Source organism: Physeter macrocephalus, unplaced genomic scaffold (genome assembly GCF_002837175.3).
Source record: "Physeter macrocephalus isolate SW-GA unplaced genomic scaffold, ASM283717v5 random_1616, whole genome shotgun sequence".
NCBI lineage: Eukaryota > Metazoa > Chordata > Mammalia > Artiodactyla > Physeteridae > Physeter > Physeter macrocephalus.
Genome location: NW_021147072.1, coordinates 1 through 25,000, shown reverse-complemented (window position 1 = coordinate 25,000; position 25,000 = coordinate 1). Strand labels below are relative to the sequence as shown.

Here is a 25,000-nt window from a genome sequence, read left to right as displayed (position 1 = left end):
CTCTAAAGAGCAGCTGGAAGCCTGCCCCAAAGTCTCATATATGGCCAAGGCTATGCCACTTCACTCTTCTTTCATAAGGTTGCTGTCACTCTTTGGCAAACATTCTCAAAGATTGGATTTATGAGTCCTAATGGGTCCTGGGTAGCCTTTGACTATTTGCAATCTATTGATTCATAGTCAGACCCAGGTGATAGTTTCGCTTCTTCCTGGTTATCAACCCAGTGGCCTGGGGAACACCAAAAGACCCTTCACATGGAGCCTTCAAAAAAGGAACTTGCATTTCAGTGGCAGTTCTCCCCTTGTGATGATGCCTTTAGCTGCAGTCCTCTGTCATTGCTAAAAGTGAATAAGTTGAGAGTATAAAGATTTTTATTCCAAAACCATAGTATTGCATAACAGATATTCTTATTTAAAGTTATGGACTCTTTTATAGTCAGAGATGTCTGTCTTTGCGGTGGAAAACACACAACAATAGGCCCCATGTAGGAAAGAAATATGAAAGCATGTGCTGGACTGAGCAGTACTGTCGTGAGACAAGAAAGAGCCTACCAATGAATCAACTGCCCCAAAAAACCTGATGGAAAGACAGGCAGGTCCTGGGCTCAGGGTGGGGTTCGGTAGAAACTGCCTAACATTCTTTTCTTACATAGGACTGATGGACGGCGCTGGTCTTTGGCCTCTTTGCCTTCTTCTGGCTATGGAACCAACACTCCTAGCTCTACTGTCTCAGTAAGTAGCCAAATCTGTGGCCGTACCTCCTTCACCCTGAGGAAATACTTCCCTACAGGTATTGCTCGCTGTCCCTACAGTGTTGCAAAGTGGTTCTCAACTTTTTTTCCAAAGCCCAACTCAAAGAGGTTGCTTGGGATGAGGCTGAGAGGGACAGAGGTCTGGTGGCCCTTAACAGCCATAGTCAGATCCATTGCCTTTGGAAGGAATTAACCAGCATGTTTCTGAGCGTCAGTTATTCTTAGTGGAGTCAGGAGAGGGCTTGAGGATGGACTTTCGCTTTGCCCACGAGGCCAGGCACAGGGACTCCTAAGCACGGTTCCCTTGCTCCCCTATTTTATTTGTAGAACTGCAACCAAGAGCAGATAACACCCACCCGCCATGTCACAAAGGCCTGGTAGACCCTCCTCCAACTTTTTCACCTTTGCCTTTCAAAAAAGAAGGGAAGGATGAATGTGATTTGATATTCAAGTTTAATTGTATATCAGCAAAAAAAAATATATTGGGCCTGTCTCTAAAACTTCTAGTTATGTCTCTTTTAGAGAAGATTTTAGCCTAAAACACAACAAATGTCCTAACTGCCACTATGCACAATTGACCCTAAAATGAGTCTTCCTCATTGAGCAACATTTAATTGAAGCCAGGATGACAAGTTGGCAAACACGTTCTGTAAAGGGCACATATTTTAGGCTTTGTAGGCCACAGACTGGATGACCCGTTTCTCCATGTCTTCCACCATTCTTCAGGTCTTCTCAGCTCAGTTTGTATTCATAAATCCCAAGCAGGTAAAAGAAGTTATCATTTCCTCCCTTGACCTAGATATTACTCTTTTTTAAAATTTTTTTATTATTATTTTTTTGGCCGCTCTGTGCTGCATGTGGGATCTTAGTTCCCCAACCAGGGATCGAACCCGTGCCCCCTGCAGTGAAAGCATGGGGTCTTAACCACTGGACCACCAGGAAAGTCCTAGATTTTACTCTTAAATTAATCCAAAGATCTCACTGGTCTTTTGGCAGCTGTTTAGTTTCAGATCTTTCCCTAGTAAATATCCCTTCCCCATAATCCTTTACTCAAACAGGTGATTTTTGAGACCCAAAGTAAGAGTCATGTATTTATTATATATATATTCCTGTTCAATAAGCTTTAATAGACTCAACCCATTGCTCCAGCTTATTTTATTGGAATACCTTAAAATACCAATTTTGCTTCATGTTAGTTGCAGTTGGGTAAGAATACTTTTTGCAACTTCTATCCAAATCATTTATAAAAATATGACCAAGACAGAGCCTCATGAAAACCTCCCACTAGCTGTTTACAACTTTATGTATTACAGGATTCCATGAGAGAAGTGTGCACTGTAAGTCAAAAAAAATTTGATTTCTCACTTGGTATTAAGGCTTATGTGTGGCAACAGAGTTTTCTTGGTGTGGTACTGCAGCTTTGAGTGTAAATGAATTTAGACATTTAACCCCAGATCCTTCATCAGTTGGTGAACAGAAATTGAGCCAATAGTGTTAGATTTGCTACTGCTGTAGCCAGTCTTGTCACGTAAGGGCGGGAGTTCACTGATCCAGGTGCCGACCAGGGCTGCCACGGCAATGGCTGCATTGGTGGGATGCCTGTAATAGCACAACTCACTCCCTCAAATGGTCTCTTGTGATTCTGGAATCTCAATCGTTGGGCCATGTTTAGAATTCTTAATTGTTTTCAGGTCAAGTCTTATCTTTGGGTTCTAGATCTAAAAATAATTTTCTTCCCTGCTGGATTTTCTTGCCCATTGGTGTCCCTAGAGCCTGGGCAAAGCCTTCACAGCTGCAGCAAAGCCAGTTGCCCTCTGGCTAACAGCCTAAAGGAAACATTGCTGAGCCATCCTGGGGCTCTCCCAAGGTGTTGTAGAAGGGAAAACTTATGGGGAAGTCATTTGTAGGCTGGGCATACCTGAAACATTTCCTAATAAGCCAGGAAGCATGATTTATTATTTACTTGCCATTCTAATTAGCCGAAAGCTTCACTGAGGGCAAAGGGTCCACGTGGAAGAATCTGCTTTTTGCCACCTAAAGAGGCTCCCGAGGTAGTTGGGGAGCTGTCACACCTCATAAATGTCTGGGTCTGGCCCCCTGCAAGGCTCATGACGGACAATAGTATCTTGGCTTCATGAGAACTGAGAGCTCTGAAGGATAGAGATGAACAGGATCATGCACAGTGGAGGCTCAGGGGAGCAAGGGGAAGCATGCTGGCTGTGGGCTGACTTCAGGTTTACGTTGACTGGGGAGCCAGTGACCATTTTCAGTCCTTCTCCACTTCTAGACTGCCTTAGACATGTCTTTAATGCTTTTTTAAAATGTTGTCCCCTCTAGTCATCATGCTCCTCGCAGGAAAAGCTGCACCAGTTGCCCTTCCAGCCTACAGCCGATGAGCTGCACTTTCTGACAAAGCATTTCAGCACAGAGAGTGTACCCGATGAAGAAGGACGGCAGTCCCCGGCCCTGCGGCCCCGCTCCCGCAGCCTCAGGTGAGGGTGCTCTCCGCCCACTGCCCTGGTACCCATGGAATTCAGCTTGTTTGCACAGCCTAGGAGTCAACAAACTTATTCCATAAAGGGCAAGGTAGTAAATAATTCACACTTTGTAGGCCATATCATCTCTGGCAGCTACTTACTCTGCTATTGTGCAGAATCATCCACAGACATTATGTAAACTTTATTTATAAAAGCAGCCGGCGGGCCAGATTTGGTCTGCGGGCCGTAGTTTGCCAACCCCTGGCCTAGCACATGGGCACAGCTCAAATGAGTCAAGTGCAGTGAAGCTCAAGCCCTTTGGTATTGGGTACAGCTCAACTCACCATCACAAGAGGTGCCTGAAGATGCTGTCAAGGGGTCCCTCTTTTTCCCTTTGAAAGTAGTTGGCAGTAGAAATGTACTTTGGACTCCATTCAGTAAAAGGAGAGTAATAGTATCATCCATTCTGATGGTTACCTGGCTGCAGAACCCAGAGGCCCAGCATATATAAACTAGGCCAACTAAAAAAGTTGCTTCTGAGGACACTTGTGGCTGACTCGGGGAAGAAGCCCATTGCAGAAGCAGAACTAAATGCCCATCTAAATCTATCTCATTTCCCTGAATCACCTGGGCTCATCAAACCAAAAAAACCTTAACAGCTGATTTATCTGTGTATTCCATAGATTAAATCAGCTCTTCTCTTTGGCATTAGGTGGTAAATCTGTGCCAGAATTCCAGGTTAAGGGAGAGGGTGGAGAATAAAATGATCATGGCTTTAAATGATCAAGCTCAGATTTCCAGGGTCCCTGGGAAATAAGAAGTTGGTTAACATGTTCAGGTTGGGGGCCCAGAGGAGCAGTGCCTTCCAGGAAGAATCCCCTCAGGTCATGTTGGCACTGCAAGTGCCAGTGAGCTGAGCCAGACCACAAAGACTGGTTCAAGTTCAGATTGGTGAGAATAATGACTGGGACTGCAGTGCAAAGGGTCAGACATACAACTGAGGGAGTGTGAAGTGTGGAGCCCCGTGTGTTTCTTTGTCTCATACAGAGGAATGTCTGAATCTTGGTGCTCTTCACACTCCACACAGAGACAGGGGCACCTTTTAGGCCATTTGAGGCTGAGAGGACTACAGTACCTCTGGGAAACCCCTGAGGATTACTCTTAAAAAGCTGGGTAATGTGCATTAATGTAGCAGGCAGACCATGGCCTACTGTAGGGAGGAAAGGCAGAAAAGAACGGTTCTGAACATAGCTCAGCTGGGATCACATGTCGGGCACCAAACTGGGCAGGACCCAAATAGCCATTCAGTTGTGTGGCTCAAACTGTGAAATCCTTTAAGAGGATGTAATCACACATGGGCCAAAGGGGAAGATTTAGATGACCCAGGTTTATAATTCACTATGGGCTGGCTGGACTGGCCTCATTCATCCCCCAGGTGAGAGCTAAGTTGGCCCCATGGGATGCAGCTTGTTTAGAAAAGATACAGGTATGCACTGTCTTCCTTTGGTTGTTTTGGTGGTGGTTTGATTTGATTTGATTCCTAGAACATGCTGGGGTATGCCCAACCCCACTGGCCAAAGCAAAGAAGACCCAGAGAGTCCTGTTCTGGAGGAGGTGATCCTAGAAGAACCACCAGTGGCCTCAAGAGTGGTCTCCTCCTGTCTAGGCCTTTTCAGGCCCTGGCAGAAGTCTTTGTGAAGGCCAGGCCTCTTACAGGAAGGTAGTCTAGCTCCAGATGGCACAATTTTGAGCTGAACAGTGCTGGCAGCTCCAGGAATAAGAAAGGCTCTGGAACTCAGCACTCCTTAAGGTGGGAGTGTGTGGGTGCTGCAGACAGTGGGTGGGCACGGGCTCTGGGGATGGGCATCTTTCTCCTTGAAGGTTCCCTGGCACTGAAGTAACACAGTTGTTTCCTTCTTATTTAGTCCTGGACGATCACCAGTTTCCTTTGACAGTGAAATAATAATGATGAATCATGTGTACAAGGAAAGATTCCCCAAGGTAAGGATCCAGTTTAAAGGAGACTGGTAACGCCTCTGAGGGTGCCACCTCCAGCCAGCCCAGTGGGAAGACTGAGGGTGGGGGAGTTGCCAGAGGCAATCCGGAAGGAGAGCAGGGAGGCACCAGGAGGAGGAGGACACAAGCATGAGGGCTTTCAGACTGCTGGAGAAGAGGAAGGCAGCAGAGGACTTTGAGTTTGGGAATCGTACTTGCAGAGCCTCTATTTCTCCACTCCCCAGAGAAAGGGGTATCCAGAGGGAAATGTCGAAAACATATCCCATTGTATATTAGTGGGAAGGAAAGAGCAGAGACCTTGTTTCTAACCGTGCACATCAGGATCCATGAGTCGGGGTCCCCCAGAAGGAGATTGGCCCTCTGAGAGCACCTTCATTTAATGCAGATTTCTAAAGCAGCACTCCCATTACCAAGCACAAACAGAGCTACGCTGGAAATTTCCTCTGGCAAGAAGTTGGCCAGAGAGAGCAGTAAGGTGGGAGACAGCTCAGAGTTGCTATTCAGATTTGGACTTGTGTTTTCAAGCAGGGAAATGCTGAGGGAGGAAGGTAGGTTACTGTCCTGAGATGGTTGAGAAATGGTCTTCACAACTGCAGTTTGACTGTAAACCTCCTTGTATGTGGAACGAGGACCTTGTTTCCCATTTGCATTTCTTTTGAACACCACATGCCTAAACACTCTGACCTGGCTTTCTGATGATAGGCCCTGTTCCTGCAGAACACAGCCAATTCTGTCCGAGAGAGAATCAGGGCCTGATGGAGGCTCCCTCTCCATGACAACAGCGAGAATGGGGTCTTCAAGCCTCTTTCTTCATCCTCCATCCAGACCCCCGGCTCTACCTATTCATCTGTATCTAGGGTCTGCGATGTGTGGTTCCCTGCTCCTCCGAGAGTGTCTTTTTTCGAGCCTCGAGTAGTCTCCTGGGCACACACGGGTGGCTTAGGGAAAAATGCGAAGCCCTTGTGCTGTCCCTCTTGACATTCACAGTGAAGCAGAGCAGTGAGGAGGAGCTCAGACTCTGGAACCAGGCCGACTGGGTTCAAGTTTGCTTCTACCATTTATTAGCCTCATGACCCTGGGAAGATTATTTAACTTCTCTAAGCTTCATTTTTCTCATCTGTAATCTGAGATAATAAGAGTATCTATCTCATAGGGAATTTGTGAAGATTAGTGAACATTAAGCTTTTCTAACTGTGCCCAGGACATAGTAAGCACTCAGTAAGTGTTAGCTGTTATTTCTTTGCTGCCCTGTTGTCTGCACTTTCTAGGCTTCAAATGGGCACTGGAGAGTAAGAGCAAGGAAGAGGGGCAGAATGAACAGCTAGGAAATCATTCTGTTGTGCCTTGCTTCTTCATAAAAAAGTTTGGATGTGTATAGTGTTTAGAAATGCATCTCACGTGTTTCCTCCTCCTCCTTGTATATTAGGTGTTGTATTTTTATTCTAGCATTGCACGTTTGTATGTAAGATGAACTCATGTTAGAAAAAGCATGTTAAGATTCCTTCCACTCCCTCTCCTCTTTCACCTCCCCTCCCCTCCCTCTCTCCCTACCACACCACTACGCCATAAATATATGTGTGTGTGTGGGTGTGTGTATATACACACACATATATACATATACAAACACCCACTTAAACACACACTGAAAATCAGAAATCACCACCTGGTGGCAAAGGAAAGAAAGCCAAGCCCTAGATAGGCAGTTAGGAACTTGTTAGCTGATGTATATTTGCTGTTTTGACATTCTTGTGCAGTTAGGTCCCCAAGAGGCTTCTGAGCCAGACCTCATGCTGCTCTGCTGGGGATCCAGGTCCATGAGCAGGCAGGTTCACACCTTCAATAAACACTCTCTGAACATCTGCTTAGCTCAGTTGGGTCCTAAGTTCAAGTAAGAGGATCCTGAGATAAATCAAACTCCCACTGACTTGAAGAAGTTCCCAGTCTGGAGAAAGATTTAGAAACCAGGAGTGTCCACACACCAAATTTATACAGTTGGGAGGTCCAGTGGAAGCACAGAGGAAAGGAAACCCTAGTTTTCCTGGAGGAATCAAAGACTTCCCAGAGGAAAGATGATGCTTGAACTGAGATTAGAAGGAGTAGTAGGAGTTTGCCAGGCAGGCTTGGCAGGTGAAAAAGCTACACACAGGGAACAGCATAAATGGACAGAGGCGTGAGATAGCATGATAAAGGAAAAACAGAACCTCAGTGTCCTTAGAGCAAGAGAATGTGCCCTTCAAGGAGTGGGGAGGTGGACAAGGCCAGGTGAGAGAGGGCCTTGATTGTAATGTTTTGACTTGACTTGAAGGTAACCTTTCACGTCTCCAGTCATCAGGTTCCCCAAATGCAACATCAGGAAATCAGGATCACAGAGCCCATCCTTAGGCTCTGACCAGGGCCTTCAGGCTTAGCTCCAGCCGAGCTGGATCAGAAGGGAAGAGTCACTTGTCCTGCCTTGATTTGCAGGCCACTGCACAAATGGAAGAGCATCTAGCAGAGTTCATTTCCTCCAACACTCCAGACAACGTGTTGCCCTTGGCAGACGGAACCTTGAGCTTTATTCATCATCAGGTGATTGAGATGGCCCGAGACTGCCTGGATAAATCTCGGAGTGGCCTCATTACCTCACACTACTTCTATGAACTTCAAGAGAATTTAGAGAAGCTTCTGCAAGATGTGAGTGTCCTTGTTCTGGAACTCTGGTGAATCCATATAGTAGTGGTTTTTAGTCCCAAGCTAAGATTAAGGCAGTCATGGTTCCCAGCCTGATTGCCACCTCCCTGCTGGTATGCGGGACCCGCCCCACATGTGCTGCTGCTGCTGGGCTTTGGTTCCTCCCCAGTCCCCTGCATTTCTCAGAGAAGCCTGTTCGTTGTCAGAACTTAGTGCTGTGATTCCTTTCCTTTTCTAATACCAATTACTCTTCCCGAGGCTCCAACATTGGTAGTGTTCATAAATATTTGCCTAGGAGATAGTAACCCAGAGCCAAAAAGAGGCCCCAGTGGCTGTAGTGGGCTCTCTTTTGGTAGACATACTGGTGTAAGCAGAACCTTGAGACTGCTTCTCCTCAGTCGAGGGAAAACAGACCCGAGGACTGCACTACGGGTTTATCCGTTTGCTGATATTCTGTTTGCGTAGCAGAAGTTCTCCAGTGGGGACTGATGTGTTTAGAGACCTGATCCTCCCCAGTGTAAAAAGTCTCTGGGCAAAGTAATCCAGAGACCATTGAGTTCTTCTCGCTGCTTCGTGCTCTGCTCTTCGCTTTCCTCTCTGCATCTCCGATAGGGTGATCGGACGCCTTCCCACTCAGACTACAGTTGCCCATATCACACCATTAGTACAGCTTAAGGGAGAGGAGATGTGCTGTCTCCTCGGGGCTCTTCATGTCACTAGAATATTTCCCAGTCCAGACCCCTGTTACCTCCAGACATGTGCCTTCATGCTTTTGTAGGACCAACTGAGCTGAGAGCCCAGGCTAATGGACTCAAATGACTCCGGTGTGTTAGTCCAGAAATTGGGAGCAGGAAGTTGTTTGTTTGTTTTTTAAATTTAGGAAACAGTTGAATCTAGAGAAAGGATGACTAAAGATGATCACGATTATTGCTGTCAAATATTGGGAGTTTTATCATATGTAATATGTGGCAGCTTCTCTGTCCCCTAAAAGGCATACTAGCCCAGTGGACAAGAGTTACGGTGAGAAAGGTTTTGATTTAATAGATGAAAAAGTTCTTCCTTCTACAAAAATGTCTTTTTCTGATTTCAAAAGTAATACTTAAATTTAAACATTGCAGAAATATGAGTTTAAAAAGCTGAAGTCCCATGAAACATCACTGGCGGCTGTTTGCTTCTGCTCAAGAATAACTTCCTAACAGTTCTCCAACAATACGTAGGAATCAGGGATTGAGGCATCAGATAAATCAACTAGAGTGACTTCCAAGGTTGCTTGTACATCTAAGATGGATCTTCTGAAATGCTCAAGTCAGAGGTTTGCCCAAAACCTTCAGGCATTTCCCAGATGCATTGCCTCTGGCAGTGGGAAGAGCACTGAACATGGAGCCAGGCATTCATATGTTCTCTCATTTGCTAGGCCCTGGGAATGCAGAGAAGAAGTTCTGTGCCGGTTCTGGCTCAAGGAGTTTGCTGTTGACTGGGGTTTACAGACCCATCAATATGTATTACAGTAAAAATAATAGCTATCATTTATCGAAGTATACTGTATGCCAGACACCATACTGAGTGCTCTATATGAATTATCTCACTTTTGTTTATTATAGTAAGTGTGATTGATGAGCACTAAACAGATCAGTTCTGAGCACAGAGGAGGATGTGCTGACTCTGCATAGAGAGTTCAGGAAAAGCTGAGTCTTGATGAGTAGGTAGGAGTTCACTGGACCTAGAAAGCAGTATAAACAACCTTTCAGAGGTGTGGAGGAACTTGGTTCATTTCAGGAATTGCAGGTAAAGTAGTTTGGCATGACTAGAGTGAAGGATATCTGCAGGGATACCCTGGTAGATGAATTTGCTAGGCACTACATTGTCTAATTTAATCTTCACAACAACACTGTAAGGAAGGTATTATTATTATTCTCTAAATATGGAGATGAGGAAACCAAACTTTAAAAGGGCCAAGTTAGCCCAAGATAACTCATTTCTTGAGTAGCAGAGCTAGCACCCAAACCCAGCTTACTTATTCCAGAGCCTAAGATCGTACACTTTCAAATACTTAGTCAATAAGCATTGACATCTGCTATATAAGAGGTACCTGTGCTAGGCGACACAGCCTGTCTACTTACAAGGCCCTACAGTGTACCTGTAGAGACAGACAATTAATTATAAAACAACGTGCTAGTACCATGTGCTGTGAGCAAACAGCTAGGAAAACATAGAAAAAGGTGCCGTTACTTCTTGTTCTTCGTGTGTGGGGGGGGCGGGGGGGGAGGGGACTTAGATGAGGCTTCACAAAGTTGATATTTGAGCTGCGTGTTAAAAGAATGAACAAGATTTCATCAAGTGCCCAGGCTCTCTTTTCATTGCATAACCAGTTTTTTTTTTAATGGTCTTCATTTGCTGTATTTCTTTCCTTACAACCTGTTCACTATTCCGTGTCTTGCCTTCTACTTTCCCTTCCCATTATTCCACTGAAACATTTCAGGCAAAAGTCACCAAAGAACTAACTGGACAGTTGCCAAATGCTGTGACCTCTTTCAGTCCTCACCTTCCTTCACCTGTCTACAGAGGTTTCCACAGTGAATACCTCTCTTTGATCTTTTCTCCCCACCCAGTTTTCATGACACTGTTCTCTCCAGTCTTGTGGTCTTGCTGCCCCTTCACAAGTTTTCTTAAATGCTGGTGTTTCAAGGGGCACCTTCCTGAGCATCCGTGCTCCTCATTCTCCTTTCTTCACTCTCTGATCAGCCGTGTCAGCTCCTGTGTCTTCAGCTGTCATCCATCTGCTAAGGGCCCTTGCTCCCCACTGTTCTTCTGAGCTCCGGATCAGTGGCCCCAGCTGCTGATTGGACTCCTCCACTGTACTTCCCACATCGGTTAGAATTCTTCGTTGCAAGTAGTAGAAAACCAATGTAAACGAAAAAGCGGGGGTGGGAGGGACTTCCCTGGTAGTCCAGTGGTTAAGACTCTGTGCTCCCAATGCAGGGGGCATGGGTTCAATCCCTGGTCAGGGAACTAAGATCTTGCATGCTGCATGGTACGGCCAAAAATTTTTTTTAAAAAAAGTAAGTTCCTAGGAAAGTAGTCCACTCTGGTCAGCTATCGGGGGTGAGAGGGAAAGTGCAGCCACACAATACAAATGTGGCTCCAGAAGTCAGAGCAGTTTCCAAGAAGAGAGAGTCTCCGGGGCTGAGCAAATACCTAAGAAAGTATCTAGTATAGGTACCTCAAACTTTCCAAGTCCAAAGCAGAACTTTTCCACCTACCTGCTTTCTCTTTAAAACCAAAGGGAATATGTTCTCTACCTATCCTCACCTAAACTGTGTATTTTTTTATACTGTCTATTTCATTTATGGGTTCAATGAAATTTCCTTAAAATTGTCGTTGTACTTAACCATCTGTTCCTGCCTCTTCCACCCCTCAGGACTGCTCTGAGATGGCCCAGTCTGTCCATTTCCCTCCATTCTTACTGCCTTGACTTATGCCTTTTTCATCTGCACTATTGCAGTAGCCTGCTGGTGGGTTTCCCTGCTTTTAGGCTTGCCCTCCTTAGTGCACCATCCACACTGCAGCCAAAGTGATCTCTCTAAAATCCCTTCTGGTCACATCACTCGCCTGCTTTGAGGTCTTTCTATTCCTTACAGTCTGTCTGTGGTGGAAAGTGAGCATCAGTGAAGGCTCCATTGGGAGTTACCTCTTGAGCTGGGGTCTGGAGGGTAAGTGAAGCCTGCTAGATGGAGCAGCAGGTAAAGCTGCGTGTCTTTGTGACATTCTTCAGCGTCATGTAGTGTTCCTCAGCTCATGTGGTTCCTGGTGAGCAGCCTGTTCCCCCTCACGGCCCACTGGCCCTCTCTAAGGTCTTTACTTTGCAGCACTCTCTGTACTACAAAGTGCTTCTCCCCAGAGTAGGCTCTGCCCAGCCCAGTCCTGCTTCACTCAGCCATGTTGGGCCGGTGGCTTGCTTAAGCATCCTTTGTCTTCTCTACAGGCTCATGAGCGCTCAGAGAGTTCAGAAGTGGCTTTTGTGATGCAGCTGGTGAAAAAGCTGATGATTGTCATTGCCCGCCCTGCTCGTCTCCTGGAATGCCTGGTGAGTGGGCTCTGGGAAGGTTGGGGGTGGGGGGGCGGTGGCTGGAGGGGAGGGAATGGGGGCTGTAGAGGAAGTATTCTGCTAACAGCAGAACTGTGGGGGCACCGCACCCACTGCCATTTCTGCTGCTGAAGTCCTTATTTAAATATGACACGCAAGCAAATCCCTGTGAGGAAAAGCGGATGCTCCTGAGAAGTGTGGCAGGGAGGGGTGCTCGTCTGCCCAGCCCACACCGAGCAGGCCCCAGGTCAGTGGGGACCCTGGGGGTGAGGAGCACAGGCCAGTTTCGTTTGCACAAGTTGAGTCCACCCTTCATTTGATCATTCAGTGACACTTTACTGAGTACCTGCGTCATTCTAGACACTGGAGATACAGGCGTAAATAAAGCAGAGTCCCTGATCCTACGATGCCTCCTCTGCAGTAGAGTTAGATTTCGTCTTTTAGTGCCTTAGGTATGAGGCATGGAGACATGCAAATAATAATTATGATACTGGAAGAAGTTTGCAACCAAGGGAAGTACAAGGTGCAATAGGGACATGGGGAAGGAAGTGCTGTAGTCCTCCTCGGGATGAACAGAGATGGACATTCAGTGAAGGCTCCCTGGGGAATGTGAAGCTTAGTCAGCTACTTGAAGGATAATTATGAGTTTGCCAGGGGAGAGCCATCAGAAAAGGCATTTGATGGAGTACAGGTTGTGTCTGAAGTGTTGGTGAGGGATAAACCCTGGAGGTAGGCCATGACAGGACCATGGAGAGTGTTGGGTTCTTGGCTCAGGAGTTTGCATTTATCCTTAAGGCTCCTTGGAGCCATCAGAAAGTTTAGGTAAGAATATGACACGGTCAGATTTACTTTTTTAAACTAATTTTATAGAGGTATAATTTACATACAATCAAATATATCCCATTTGAGTATACAGTTCAGTGAGTTTTAACAAATATACACCTGTCTAATCATTGCCACAGTTAAGATGGAAAACATTTCTCCCGCCTTAGAAAATTCCCTTGTGCCCCTTTGCAGTCAGTCCCTTTCCCCTGCCCGTCTTACCTCCCACTCCAGGCAACCACTTATCTGCTCTTCCACTATGGATAAGTTTGCCTTTTGTACAGTTTCATATAAATTAAATCATGTAGTATGTTCTGACTTCTTTCACTCAGCATAATTTTTTTGAGATTCATACATGTTATTGCATGTATCAGTAATTGATTCCTATTTACTTCTGAGTAATACTCCATCCGATTTACTCCTAAGAAAGATAACGCTGGCTGCAACATGTATAGTGAATTGGAAGAGAAGGCAGGCTGAGCCAGGGACAGCCTTGCAGAGACACTTAAAGCACTTCATGTGAGAGAGAGGAGCGCCCAGAACTAGGACAATGGTGGGAGAACAGAGCAGAAGAGTTGGGTAGAGGGGGATTTCTGAAGTAGACATTCTGACTGGACAGGGACTGAGGATGAAGAAGAAGGTAAAAGGACTTCCAGTCTGGGTTAGATTGTATCCACATAGGTAGTCGTAGAGTTTTCCAAACCCGTGAGACCAGAGGTAAAGAAAGCAGTGGAGGCTGGGGTCATGGTGAACAGAGGCCTCTCCCTCAAGGACATGAAGTCTGTGGTTAAACAGGGGCTTGGAGTCAGGCCTGGGTTTGAGTGCTGGTTTTCTCTTTCTTCCTACCTCTGAGGCCATGGTCAAGTCCATGCGTCTCTGTGAGCCTTGATTTCCTCACCAAGGTCACAGAGGTGTCTTCAGGGTTTAGCCCATAGTGGCACTTAGTAGGCACTCAGTCAATGGGGCCCTCGTTACTATGTGCTCCAGGCAGACAAGGACTTCTGTGCTGTGTCCACAAGGCTCTCCAGCCCCCAGCACACAGGGGTTGCTCAGTAGATATCTGAAGGCATGTGTGTGCACCGCCAGGGCTGTGAAGCATGATTGAAGGTGTGCCAGGACTTCCCCTCTTCACTGGGTGTGGGAAAACACCTGACAGTGCCGTATCTGGTTGGCACAAGGCTTTGGACCAGGCGAATAGGCAGAGCTCTCTGGAAACCAAATGCTCTGGTTCTTATTGCTGTAAAGACAGCAAATGCTTAGCATGTCCAATCTGGAGGTGACCTGTAAGACAGCTTTGTCCCCATTGGTTCCTGAATCATGATGTTTCTGGGGATTCAGGGGTAGGGGTGTCCATCACAAAGAGGAAGTCTTCTTGTTCATCCTACTCTGGGTATATGCTGTAAAACCAAAGACACCAGCAGCCTGCTCTTGTAGCTCTCACCACTGACTACCTCTCTCCCCGGTACAGGAGTTTGACCCTGAAGAGTTCTACCACCTGTTAGAAGCAGCTGAGGGCCACGCCAAAGAGGGACAAGGGATTAAATGTGACATTCCCCGCTACATCGTTAGCCAACTGGGCCTCACACGGGATCCCCTAGAGGGTGAGCATGCGGCCTGGTGGCTGCAAAGAGGCCCCACAGCCTACAAGCTCTAACAGCAGGGAAGCCACTTGGAGAAGAGGCTTAGTTGGACAGGGACACAACACAGCATCAGAGGCCCGAGGGCTATAGGAAAAACTCTGTGTTCTCTGTCATAAAATAGCCCCTCCTTCAGGATTATCCACATCTGCCTTATATAACCCAAGCTGGATTGCCTTGGGCCCACCTGCGTTGGATTTAGAGCCTAAGATCAAAAGGTCATCACAGAGGACCACAATCACATTTTCAAAAATGGTCACCTCCTCTGCATGCTTGCCTCTCCTGCTGCCACCTCACAAGTCCTCCTGTGTCTTTAGGGTGGTCCCAACTCAGGGCTTCAGAAAATAATGCCATTCTCTGGGCCTTCACACTGAGCCCCTCATGAACCCTGGGCTTCCAAATCCCGAGTCTCTAGTTGTCCCACTCCTGCCTTTCCTGCTTCCCAACCTCATCTGGCAAAACAGAGTCTTGACCAGCAGGATGGCGGCCAGCTATCAGACAGCCCAGCTTTGGGCCCTGTTTTCAGGCATTGTCCCAAGTTTGAGGGAAGCTTTGTAGAATTTGCCAGGCCTTTTGAATGGCACTGGACTTCTAGAAATAGGGGTGGCAATATTATTTGGCAAACAAGTCCAAAAGCTTTGACTGCACTAAGGATAGAGCCACAGGACCACCTCCCAGCCTGATGCAGGAAGCATTAATGCCTTCCCTACATGCATCTGTCGTGTGATGTGAATGGACTGCTGAGATGTCTTGACATTGCCACGCACACTTTTCTCTTGTGTCCTTGCTTTGTTTCTAGAAATGGCCCAGTTGAGCAGTTATGACAGTCCTGACACTCCGGAGACAGATGATTCAGTCGAGGTAAAGACCCTGAGCTCCTGCCTCAATCCTGGAGCCGGGGCCCTGTGAAGCAAAGGGCTGTGAATTCTAAGAGACTGCCTGAAGGAGGGATGGCAGAGTGGGTGATTGCTTACACTGTCTGAGAGGTCATTCAGTTCCTGGGGAAGAATGGGCAGGAGGCCACGGCAGGGCTAAGAGCTGAGCAGATGCTGGGGCCACAGCTTCCCCCAAAATGTGGGCTCTGAGAAGGATTCCTGGCTCCTGCCTTTTCCCGTGTCTTCCAGGGCCGTGGGGCATCTCTGACATCTAAAAAGACACCCTCTGAAGAGGACTTCGAAACCATTAAGCTCATCAGCAATGGCGCCTATGGGTAAAGGCAGGGGTCAGGGTGTGGCCGGGACTGGAGCTAAGTCAGCCCAGGGGCTCTTCCTTCCGGAAGTGAATGATGCCTAATCCTCTGAGCACCAGATGCCTCAGGACGGACCCTGTCCCTCCTCGAAGCCTCCAGGAGAGGCAAGAGCCCAGTTTCCTCTGACATCTGAGTGTGGTTCCTTTCCCAGGAAAGATTCCCTCTCCTCTTGGTGGCACTCCTCCTCTCACTGAACTCTCAGGAGGGGTTGAGCTGTGTCCTCAGGACTTGGTATATCAGGAAATTGAAGAGCTCCCTGGGCAGGTGCTCAGATCCTTCTCATTGATAAGCACCCCCTGCTCCTTTGTTCTGTGCATTGATAAGGTGTGAGAGGAAGCAGTTTGACCACCCAAGCTCGCAGTGGAGGAGAGCACAGCTCAGGGGCTGAGGGCCGTGGGGTACGGATGGGCTTTGTTTCCAGGGCCGTATTCCTGGTGCGGCACAAGTCCACCCGGCAGCGCTTTGCCGTGAAGAAGATCAACAAGCAGAACCTGATCCTACGGAACCAGATCCAGCAGGCCTTTGTGGAGCGTGACATACTGACTTTTGCTGAGAACCCCTTTGTGGTCAGCATGTTCTGCTCCTTTGAGACCAAGCGCCACCTGTGCATGGTGATGGAGTATGTTGAAGGTACTGGGGGAAAGGTGGCCTGGCTTGGGGGCCACGGCATAATCTGAGACAGCCCTGAGCAGGGACCAACAGCTTGTGTAGGCGTGAAGTTTCCGGGCCCAGCTTCCCAACCTTTCTATGGCCTTGGTTTCTGCCTTAGGATCTCAGAGACCGTTTGGCCATGGTGGGCACAAGGTGCCGTGCTCCTCCCAGGGAGAGGCTTCTGGAGCAGTAGCTGCCATGAGGCTGCCCATGTCAGGACAGGATGTATCAGTCCCACAGCTACAAAGCCTGCACAGCCTGGCAGACCTGCTGGCACCTGGCAGGAACAAAGGGGGTAGCAGAGCCACCAAAGCCCAGGGTCAGATGCTGGGAGGATTGCATCTGGGCCCTCAGAGGAGAGGAAAGCCACTGCCCTTGTGGATGATTTTTGAAGGGGATGCCCCTTAATACCCCACAAAATGCTCTGGGGGTGGTGTAGGAGAGCATCATGGGGCACAGCTCTGGAGGGGGCAGCCGCTTTGCCAGTGGCCTTCCCTTTCCCTTCGTCAGGGCTGTGTACAGCTTCCAAAGATATTTTGCCTAAGTCTTGAAGTTGAAGCTGAACAAAACTCTGCTTTTCATTCTTTGGGTAGGTGCTGGGAGTTTACAGTGTTACTTTACTCAAAAACTAAAGGACAGCCAACAGGAAGGAAATAAATGAACAAATGCTGAAGTCTCAGCCAAATGTGTTTAGAATAAACAGGATTCCCATCCTAAAATAACTTAGTCCTGTCCCAAAGAGTCAGCTTACAGGCATAGAGGCCTGGGTTCATTCCCTCTTTGTCCTGAACAATGGCCTTGACAGCCACTGGCCGACTCCTCTTACCTCCTGCTCCCCTCCACACTCTTCCACCCATGCCAGCAGCAGAGGGGCTAGAATCACAGTCTCTGGCACCAGGGTATTCTGTGACACTATCTACTCTGGGGCCTCTGAGACCATCTAGAGCAGGGCACTGGACCCATCCTTCATGGTGGCCTGGGCTTGTTGCAGGAGGAGACTGTGCCACTCTGCTGAAGAACATCGGGGCCCTGCCTGTGGATATGGTGCGCCTGTACTTTGCGGAAACTGTGCTAGCCCTGGAGTACTTACACAACTATGGCATCGTGCACCGTGACCTGAAGCCTGACAAGTATGCCCACTATCCGAGTCCCTTGTTTAGGGTGTCCCTCTTGGGTCTCTAGATAAATGAACGCAGACACAGCATGTTTGAACCTATCCCAAATGGCTGCTAGGAAACACTGCTCATGTGGGTGTCCATCTAGGCTTGGTACTCTAGCCCCTGACTACCCCAAATGCAAAGAACATTGCCAGCAAGGTCTGGCAGGGGCACCGTAAGGCTTTGCTGACATCAAAGAATCACTGAGGAGCTCCACTCAAGAAACCAAGCAGGAACAAAAGAATCCACACATCTAGTAGATGGCTAAGCAAGTGCCCTGACATTTACTGACATCTACTCTGTGCCAAGCACTATATTCTAGTCCCTGGCCTGTAGAGCTTAAATCTAGTGTGGGTGACAGAAATATCTTTGTATAGGCTGCTTCTTAGAAGGTATTAGTCAGGTGGGCGAAGGTGGGAGGAACTTTCTCAAGCTGGGGAGCAGGATTTGCAAAGGCACGCACAGGTGTGGGGAGGGGTCCCATTCGGGAACTACAAATAGTACAGTATGGCTGAAGCTGAGATTGTTAGTTGGTCAAAGTAGTAAGAGAGGAAGCTAGAGAGGGGGGCAGGGATTGGGTCATCAAGGGGCCTTTTGTTAAGTTTGGGTTTAATTTTAAAGGGTCGTAGAAAGTCTCTGAAGGGCCTGTTAACCACAGGGTGACAGAGTGTCACACAGACTCTGATTTAGGTTTAGGAAGATCACTGCCCATGGAAAGAGGTGATGAGACCATGGCAGTAGTCTAGGCTCGAAACAACAGTGCCTGCGCTGGAACAGAGTCAGGATGGAGAAGAGAGGGATAGTGTTGGGAAGTGGAAAGGAAATGATAAGGCTGGGGTGAGAGAGCAGGAGTCTGGGATATCTTCCAGATTTCCACCTTGGTGCTGGTGGTGGTAAGCCTCTGTAGTGGAAAGCAGCTTTGACATTAGGCAGACCTAAGTTCATAGAGCTCCTTAACTCTCTGAACTCTGGTCTGTTAATTAAACCTCTCTGAGCCTCTTGTTCCTCCTCTTGGGAACAATAATACCTACCTTTGTTGTGTTAGTTACTCTGTAAGACCTTTCATGAGCCAGAATATTTTGATAAATAATTGCTAAAGCACTTATCACAGAGCTCAGTAGGTAACAGAAATTACTGCTTTTCACTGAGCAGAGGACCAGTTAGGAGGCATGACCTTGTTTTGGACAGGTTGAGTTCATGTGCCTGTAGGACATCTGGTCAGTTTTTAGGCATGGAGCTCATGAAAGAAGTCAGGGCAAAAAAAAAAAATGTCAGGGCCAGAGATACAGATTTGGGAATAAAGGGGTAGTAGGGTGAAGCCTTTGGCACAAAATGGCTCAGGCAGAGTATGTGAAGGGGAAGAGACAGTTCTCTGTGAGATCTTACTTCTAGTTCCTCCCAACCAGCCCTCCTAAAACTAGCCGTGGATGTGGAACGAGATCATTGTGCCCCTTTGCCCTCTCCCTGATTCGGGGTATTGTGAGCCACCTAGGTCAGGAGAGGGGACTGGGAATGGCTGGAGCCTTAGGATGAGGCTGATCGCTCGTGGAAGAGTGTTTCTCAGCTGGCTGATACTTGCCCTCAGTATAGAATATGGTTGAGGGCAGTAAACAAAAGTGAATTGGGGGCTTCCCTGGTGGCGCAGCAGTTGCGCGTCCGCCTGCCGTTGCAGGGGAACCGGGTTCGCGCCCCGGTCTGGGAGGATCCCACATGCCGCAGAGCGGCTGGGCCCGTGTGCCATGGCCGCTGAGCCTGCGCGTCCGGAGCCTGTCCTCCGCAACGGGAGAGGCCACAGCAGAGGGAGGCCCGCATACCACAGAAAAAAAAAAAAAAAAGTGAATTGGGGGAATGGGCAAAAGGCAGGTCAGTTGCTTGTGCAGAGTACAGTACTCATACAACCAGAGCTATTTATTCTTTCACAGCTGCCTGTCTCCCTGATGAAGCTACCCTGCTTATGTCCCACAGTAGACGCCTGAGTGGGAAAATTGGGCATATACTAAAATCAGCCATCTTGGAAGACCAGGAAATAACTTCAAACTTTTGTTTCTCTGGTTTCCCAGCCTGCTCATTACATCCATGGGGCACATCAAGCTCACTGACTTTGGCCTTTCTAAAATTGGCCTCATGAGTCTGACCACAAACTTGTACGAGGGCCACATTGAAAAGGATACTCGGGAGTTCCTGGACAAGCAGGTAATAAGAACGATGGTTGAGACCTTGGGGGTTGAATCCAGGCCTCAGAGTAAGGACTGGAGGCCACATGCTTACCTTGCAGCTAGATGTTAAGACTGAGAGCTCCTGTCTTTTCCACCTTTTGGTTCCAGGGAGGCATTGAGATAGGTAGCACATTTGGAAAATAAGGTGGCCCATGAGAATCACATGGATATAAAATCCAAAATCATCTTCCTCCTCAGGGTTTGAAGAGATAGGTCACATAACCATTGACACTCTCAGAGACTGATAAGAGGTCAGTCCTGAGACTTCTAGCCTCAGTAAAGAGCAGAGCTCTCCTGGCTCCTGTGTCCTTGGAACACAGCTCCAAGTTTCCACTGGGCTGCATCCTGAGAGTAGCCGCGGGACGTTTCCTGATTTGACATTACAGGTTGCGACTGTTCACAAGTCCCTGTAGGAGTCATATGACTGTAGTGTCTGTTCTTTGGAGGCTGGAGGGCAGAGACCAATTGTGGGTACCACATGCCAAAAGGGAGTGGTGGTTCCAGGCTAGAACTAGATATTTCGGTTAATTAGGAAATACATAAACTCACCCCACCAACAGCTCCACCTCTGGTACCCTGGGGCTCCTGCTCATTAACCAGAGTGAGCTGAGTCTTCATTCAGAGACTTTCTGCTCCAGAAGTGGGAGCACCCCAACCCCTCCAGCCGCCATGCCAATTCACTCTCTCTCGATGCTGAGCCAGCCCGGCTTCTTTATGCCCAGGTATGCGGGACCCCGGAATACATTGCCCCTGAGGTGATCCTGCGTCAGGGCTATGGGAAACCAGTGGACTGGTGGGCCATGGGCATAATCCTGTATGAGTTCCTGGTGGGCTGCGTCCCTTTCTTCGGAGACACTCCAGAGGAGCTCTTTGGGCAAGTGATCAGTGGTAGGTACCATCCCCCTGGCCCACCAAGGGGACAGAATCTGAATCCACAAATATGATTTATGCATGCATCTGCGAGGCTTACGAGTTCTTGTTCTGTGTTCACGTGTGTGTGTTTGGTATGCTTGCCTCAGATGTGTGCACATGCAAACTGTGTGTCACCTAGCGCTTGTTCTGATTGTGTGCCTGGTCCCACATGAGTGCATGGGTGTACCTGTGTTGTGTCTGTGCATACCCCATGAGTGTGAGTTCTGTGTGTGTGTGAGTGTACGTGTGTCTGGAGTGTAAAGGCAGGGTGAGCTGGAGATCAGACCAGGGGAAGTCACTGCTTTGCAGTGGCCACCCTGGATCAAAGAGCAAGCCATGGTCTAGGATGTGGGAGACTCCCCTAGAAGGACAGGAACCTGTACAACTTGAAGGAAGTGGGTCCCAGGCAAGGCTTTCAGGGCTCTGGGCTGGGCCCTTTATGCCTCCCCAAACGTATCCTATCACAGGACCCTCTTCTCCATCTCCCCACTCTGCCCACGACTTCTGGGACTTCTCTAATCCACTCCTTTCCTTGTCACACCCAATGACTCTTCAGATGAGATTGTGTGGCCCGAGGGGGATGATGCGCTGCCGCCGGACGCCCAGGATCTCACCTCAAAACTGCTCCACCAGAATCCTCTGGAGAGACTGGGTACAGGTGGGACAGGCCCCACTAACCTTTCTCAGCACTTGGAGGAGTAGGGCTGATTCCATATAACTGGGAGGTTCAGGCTTCAGGTGTGGGCGGTGCCCCTGGATCCTGAACCTCTGCCCTGCTCCCTGTGGGTGGAAGAGGAAGGTGCTGGAGCTGAGGCCTCCAGGCCCAGCCTTTCGAGGCCTAGGTTCTCACTGGACGTGCTGACCTGGACTCCACACAGCTCACCCCAGCCCCTTGCCCACGCCATCCCTGTCCACAGGCAGTGCCTATGAGGTGAAGCAGCACCCGTTCTTTATTGGTCTGGACTGGACAGGACTTCTTCGTCAGAAGGCTGAATTTATTCCTCAGCTGGAGTCAGAGGATGATACTAGCTACTTTGACAGTAAGGCCACTGGTGGGATGGGGCTGAGCAGGGATCCTACCTGTGTGCCCAGAAACACCTGTGCACCATGAACTTGGTATCAGGAGCAACTTCTCCAGGCCCTTCTGAGGTCTGATAGGGTTAAAGGAGGCCACCACCATGGCCTCTGAAAGGCACTGTTCTGTGTGTCCCAGCCCGCTCAGAGCGATACCACCACATAGACTCAGAGGACGAGGAGGAAGTGAGTGAGGATGGCTACCTTGAGATTCGCCAGTTCTCTTCCTGTTCTCCAAGGTTCAGCAAGGTGTGACTGTGGTGGGCCCAGGCTGGAGAATTGGGAGAAGAGGACCTATTGAGGGACATCCCTGGGGCACACCTGGGGAGGAGGGGATGGGCTATCTCTGGGAAAAGAGTGGGAAAGGTCTGGGCCTGCATGTGACAGATGCCTCTAGATCTACTCAGGGCCCTGACATATGAGATGCCAGGGTGCAGCCAGGTCAGACCAGTGGAATAGCTGTTTCCTCGAATATTCATCTGGTATATATGGGGGAGGGAAGAGGAGAACTGGCTCGAATTCCTGGGCTTCAGGCGCTGAGGATCCTTTTCGCTCCTTGGGAGGTGTGGTCGTTGGGCGTCCCGGCAGGTCTCCTGTGCCCACAGGTGTACAGCAGCATGGAGAGGCTCTCGCTGCTTGAGGAGCGCCGGATGCCGCCCCCCACCAAGCGCAGCCTGAGCGAGGAGAAGGAGGACCGCTCGGACAGCCTGGCGGGGCTGAGGGGCCGAGAGCGGAGCTGGGTGATCGGCTCCCCTGAGATGTGAGCACCCAGAGCTTGCCCAGGGGTGGGCGGCACAGCCATCCGCTGGTGGTCACGGATGGTGGGGAGGCATGTGGTGCGGTGAGGGGCCTTCGAGAGGATGGCTCCTGGAGAGAGGTTCTGTGACATGAGCCCCAGAGGAAGCCTGGGCTGGAGGAGGGAGGCCGCCGGGGCCACCTCACCCTAGGCCTTGTGTCTCACAGATTACGGAAGCGGCTTTCGGTGTCTGAGTCATCCCACACGGAGAGCGACTCCAGCCCTCCCCTCACAGTGCGCCGCCACTGCTCGGGCCTCCTGGACGTGCCTCGCTTCCCTGAGGGCACTGAGGAGGCTGGCGGCCCTCTTAGGAGGCAGCAGCAGGAGGGTGCTTGGTTTCTGACACCCCCGTCTGGAGAGGGGGTATCCGGGCCTGCCCCTGAACGGCCAGCGGAACGGCGGCTGAAGCTGGATGAGGAGCCTCTTGGCCAGAGCATCACTTCTAGTCCAGGTGCGGCCCAGCGGGTGGCCAGAGGCCCTAGGCTGGGGATGCTGCAGGGGGCCAGGAGGGGAGGCTCAGCTTCACTGCAGGTCTCACTGGTCACTTGGTCCACAGCCATGGAGACTCGAGGAGGCCGCGGGACCCCACAGCTGGCTGAGGGAGCCACAGCCAAGGCCATCAGCGACCTGGCGGTGCGCAGGGCCCGCCACCGGCTGCTCTCTGGGGACTCTATAGAAAAGCGCACCACTCGCCCCATCAACAAAGTGATCAAGTCCGCCTCAGCCACAGCCCTGTCCCTCCTCATTCCTGCGGGTGAGGCCCCCAGGGAGCGAAGATAAAACTCATAGGAAGGGCCTTGGAACCTCTGTGGGCCCATGGCTGGGGTGTGCACGCAGCAGGTGTGTCTGTGTTCTGTGTGTTGAGGAGCAGGGATCCAAGAGGCTGTGTGTCACTGCGGCCCCTTTGTTAAGAGAGCAGGGGTCTCTAAAGGTGTGCGTTGGTCTGGGGTTGTGTGTGCATGTTCCAGAAGGCAGATAGCACCGTGCAATGAGCGCAGGCTCTGAGGCAGAGAGCTCATATTCAGATCCTGGTTCCATCACTGAAGGGCTCTTGATCTTGAAGAAGGTGCTTAATCCCTCTGAGCCTCAAGTTCCTCATCAAAAAATGTGGATATTAATGATGGTAACTCATAGGGTAATTGTGACGTTCAAGTATGTATGAAGAGCTTATATGGTCCCTAATGCATATAAGTAAGCACTCAGTAAATGTGAGCCCGTCACCTCCTGGGGTCTGCGAGGGTCTGGGCACACGAAGGCGCTTTGCTTCTCAGAGGTTGCGGGGAAGACATACCTGGCCGGGGGCAGACTCTGTGACTAGAGCTGTGTGGGATCAACAGCCCAGACAGGGGCCGGGCTCGAGCATGGATGCACTAAATCCCGGCTTCTCCTTCTCCAGAGCACCACACCTGCTCTCCACTGGCCAGCCCCATGTCCCCGCATTCCCAGTCATCCAACCCATCATCCAGGGACTCTTCTCCAAGCAGGGACTTCCTGCCAGCCCTCAGCAGCTCAAGGCCCCCCATCATCATCCACCGAGCCGGCAAGAAGTATGGCTTCACCCTGCGGGCCATCCGTGTCTACATGGGTGACTCAGACGTCTACACTGTGCACCACATGGTGTGGGTATGTCTGGCCATCCAGACCTGTTGTCTCCCAGCTTCATCACTCTTCTTCCTTCCCCTTACTAGGGCCTATCTGTCCCTGCTTCTGTCCCTGCCCGCATTACCCTCAGGGGTCAAAGAGTGGGGGGTAGGGGTCACAGCTCGATGAGCAGAGCTAGGCCCCACCCTTCATGCTCAGGCTCCAGGCTGAGGACTGTTCTCTCCCCGGGACAGCACGTGGAGGACGGAGGTCCAGCCAGTGAGGCGGGACTCCGTCAGGGGGACCTCATCACACACGTCAACGGGGAGCCTGTGCACGGGCTGGTGCATACAGAGGTGGTGGAGCTGATCCTGAAGGTCAGTGCTGGGTATGCCATGGTCCCTGAATGACTCCAGCCTTATGAGTCTGTGACTGACCATGGGGGAGTGGGAGAGTTGGGCGCACACATACCTGACACTGAGGACAGATGCACATACACATGGAACTTGGGTGTGGCCATAGCAAAGGGTTTTCACTGGAAGGCGACACCCTTATTGACCAAGGCAGGGATCCTGCTGAGCTGTGGGTAGGACTGGAGGACAGGGCATGTGAGCCTCTTCTCTATCTTCCCAGCCCCAAACCACTTGGGCTCCAGTGGAGCCATTTCCTAATCTGTGAAGAAGGAAGGTGGTCCCTGGCTCAGACATGGTGATGCAGGGGCAGAAGCTCAAGCTGTGGGACAGCGGTACCCAGCGGGAGGGACAGGGGCAGGAACACAGCCACGGCCTTAGCCTAGGCTCATGCTCTGATCCCCAGAGTGGAAACAAGGTGTCTATTTCAACAACTCCCCTGGAGAACACATCCATTAAAGTGGGCCCAGCTCGGAAGGACAGCTACAAGGCCAAGATG

At 49.7% G+C, this 25,000-nt stretch overlaps 1 protein-coding gene across 1 annotated transcript; it reads left to right on the top strand.

Annotated features, from left to right (window-relative positions):
* Positions 1 to 621: 621 nt before the first annotated feature.
* On the top strand, positions 622 to 24,997 carry LOC102983164 (microtubule-associated serine/threonine-protein kinase 2; the record flags this gene model as incomplete). Its single annotated transcript, XM_028487348.1, has 21 exons — positions 622 to 729; positions 3,087 to 3,241; positions 5,152 to 5,227; positions 7,706 to 7,915; positions 11,895 to 11,996; positions 14,287 to 14,419; positions 15,255 to 15,316; positions 15,580 to 15,665; positions 16,126 to 16,334; positions 17,347 to 17,485; positions 19,573 to 19,705; positions 20,451 to 20,616; positions 21,197 to 21,298; positions 21,558 to 21,680; positions 21,854 to 21,963; positions 22,320 to 22,474; positions 22,678 to 22,961; positions 23,067 to 23,264; positions 23,907 to 24,133; positions 24,346 to 24,468; positions 24,908 to 24,997. Coding segments are annotated over 21 exons (2,991 nt in total), but the record flags the coding sequence as incomplete, so codon positions are not given.
* Positions 24,998 to 25,000: the final 3 nt, after the last annotated feature.